This window comes from Megalops cyprinoides, chromosome 3 (genome assembly GCF_013368585.1).
Source record: "Megalops cyprinoides isolate fMegCyp1 chromosome 3, fMegCyp1.pri, whole genome shotgun sequence".
Taxonomy (NCBI): Eukaryota; Metazoa; Chordata; class Actinopteri; order Elopiformes; family Megalopidae; genus Megalops; species Megalops cyprinoides.
Window position 1 is genome coordinate 51,925,469 of NC_050585.1, and position 1,562 is coordinate 51,927,030.

The 1,562-nt window shown below is 51.5% G+C and overlaps 1 protein-coding gene across 1 annotated transcript in view; it reads left to right on the plus strand.

Moving 5' to 3' along the window:
• The window catches only part of LOC118774810 (histidine--tRNA ligase-like), an 11,618-nt gene extending 10,904 nt beyond the window's left edge, over positions 1–714 (plus strand). The window contains exons 12-13 of the mRNA XM_036524329.1: positions 1–135; positions 448–714. The exon at positions 1–135 is cut by the window's left edge and continues 12 nt beyond it. Of these exons, the coding sequence (XP_036380222.1) occupies positions 1–135; positions 448–516 (204 nt within the window). The 3' untranslated portion in view covers positions 517–714. The remainder of the gene's footprint in view (positions 136–447) is intronic.
• Positions 715–1,562: the final 848 nt, after the last annotated feature.

Genomic DNA, 1,562 nt, shown 5'->3' on the forward strand with positions numbered 1-1,562 from the left:
TACAAGGAGAACCCCAAACTGCTGAACCAGTTCCAGCACTGCGAGGAATCGGGGATCCCCCTGGTGGCCATTCTCGGGGAGCAGGAGCTGAAGGACGGGGTGGTGAAGCTCCGATGCGTTGCCAGCAGAGAGGAGGTACCCAAATCACCACTCACATTTACGTCTGTGTCTCAGTCTCTCTGATCCAGGGCGGCTTAGAAAGCAAGAGTACAGAGTGCATCTCGTACATTTAGTGCATTTGGTACTAAGAACAGCAAGAACAGCGACAGAGACACAGAGCACGACAGAGCACATCCGAGCATGTGCCAATCCACCACTCTGGGCTGGGATCACCAGCACCATCGAGAATAAAGAAGTGCTGTTGGTGACTTTAATAACGAGTGGAACACCACCCTCAGATCGGATGCCACTCCAGCACGGTCAGTGATGCCAGCTCTGTGTCTGCAGGTGGAGGTGCCCAGGGCGCAGCTGGTTGCCGAGATCAACAGGAGGGCCCCCCCGCAGCAGAAGTTCTGAGTGCCGTTCCCTGCAGCCTGTCCCGACGCGTGAAGGAGCTGTTTCCGTACGCACCCACATCAAAGCGTGGAGCGGGCGCAATCTTCACAGCTGCAATCTTCACAGCCGCATTTATGTGTTTGTCTCTCATTCCCTTTTCATCTGGCACAGCGACCAGGGCACAAAGCAGCAGATATACAATATTATAAAGAAGAAAGCAAAAAAGTAGATGCTACCACCGGCAGCAACAAATGTCAGAGATGTTTGTGTCCAGAGGGTTTTTATTTATGTGCTGGATTGGCTCTCCAAACAGGGTGTACATGTACCCTTATCTCCCCTTGGCCGGCATGGTTTTTAGCAGGCTTTTCACCGTAACCACGCTGTTCACCGCCACGAGTCATTTTTGTGTGATTGGTCACATTTGGGAGGATCAAAGAGTACTCAGGACGTGGTGCCCACTCCAATGAGGGACGCCCGATGTGCTGTGAATTTTATAAACACAGAGTTTTTTTCTATCTGCTGGCTCTGCTCAGTTTCATGGATAGGCCACATGCGTATGGTCATCTGCTTCAGCTAAACTGGATGTGCTGTGATTTCTCCTTTGCCAGTTGGCCGTAGCTGGCTAGCCCCGGGCCAGTTGGGGAGCATATGTGTCTTTGTCGGCAAGCTGTTGCGGTACCATCTCAGGTATTTGTCTCACCCAGTCCTGCATATGTCATCTCCTCTATTTCCTCTGATCCTTGTGAGTGTGACCTTATGTTCCTCTGATGGGCCTGAAACTGATAGAGAGGGACACCTCAAATACTCCAGGCCCCTCAGAGAACTGTAATGAAATGTAAACTAGGGATTAAAGAGCAATCCTTTCTGTGAGGCCAAGTTTTTTTGCCATTCCATAATGGGGGGGGGGGGGGGGGTTAAAACATACCAGCCCAAACAGCGGACCAAGAATGCCTCTTGTGCCACCATACGCTGCCACAGATGTCTTCCTATTTCCTCATGCTGCAGGAAATGGCAGCAGGCTGTCAGACAGCTATGGAGTCCCATAATGCACTGCTGTTTCCTCGGCT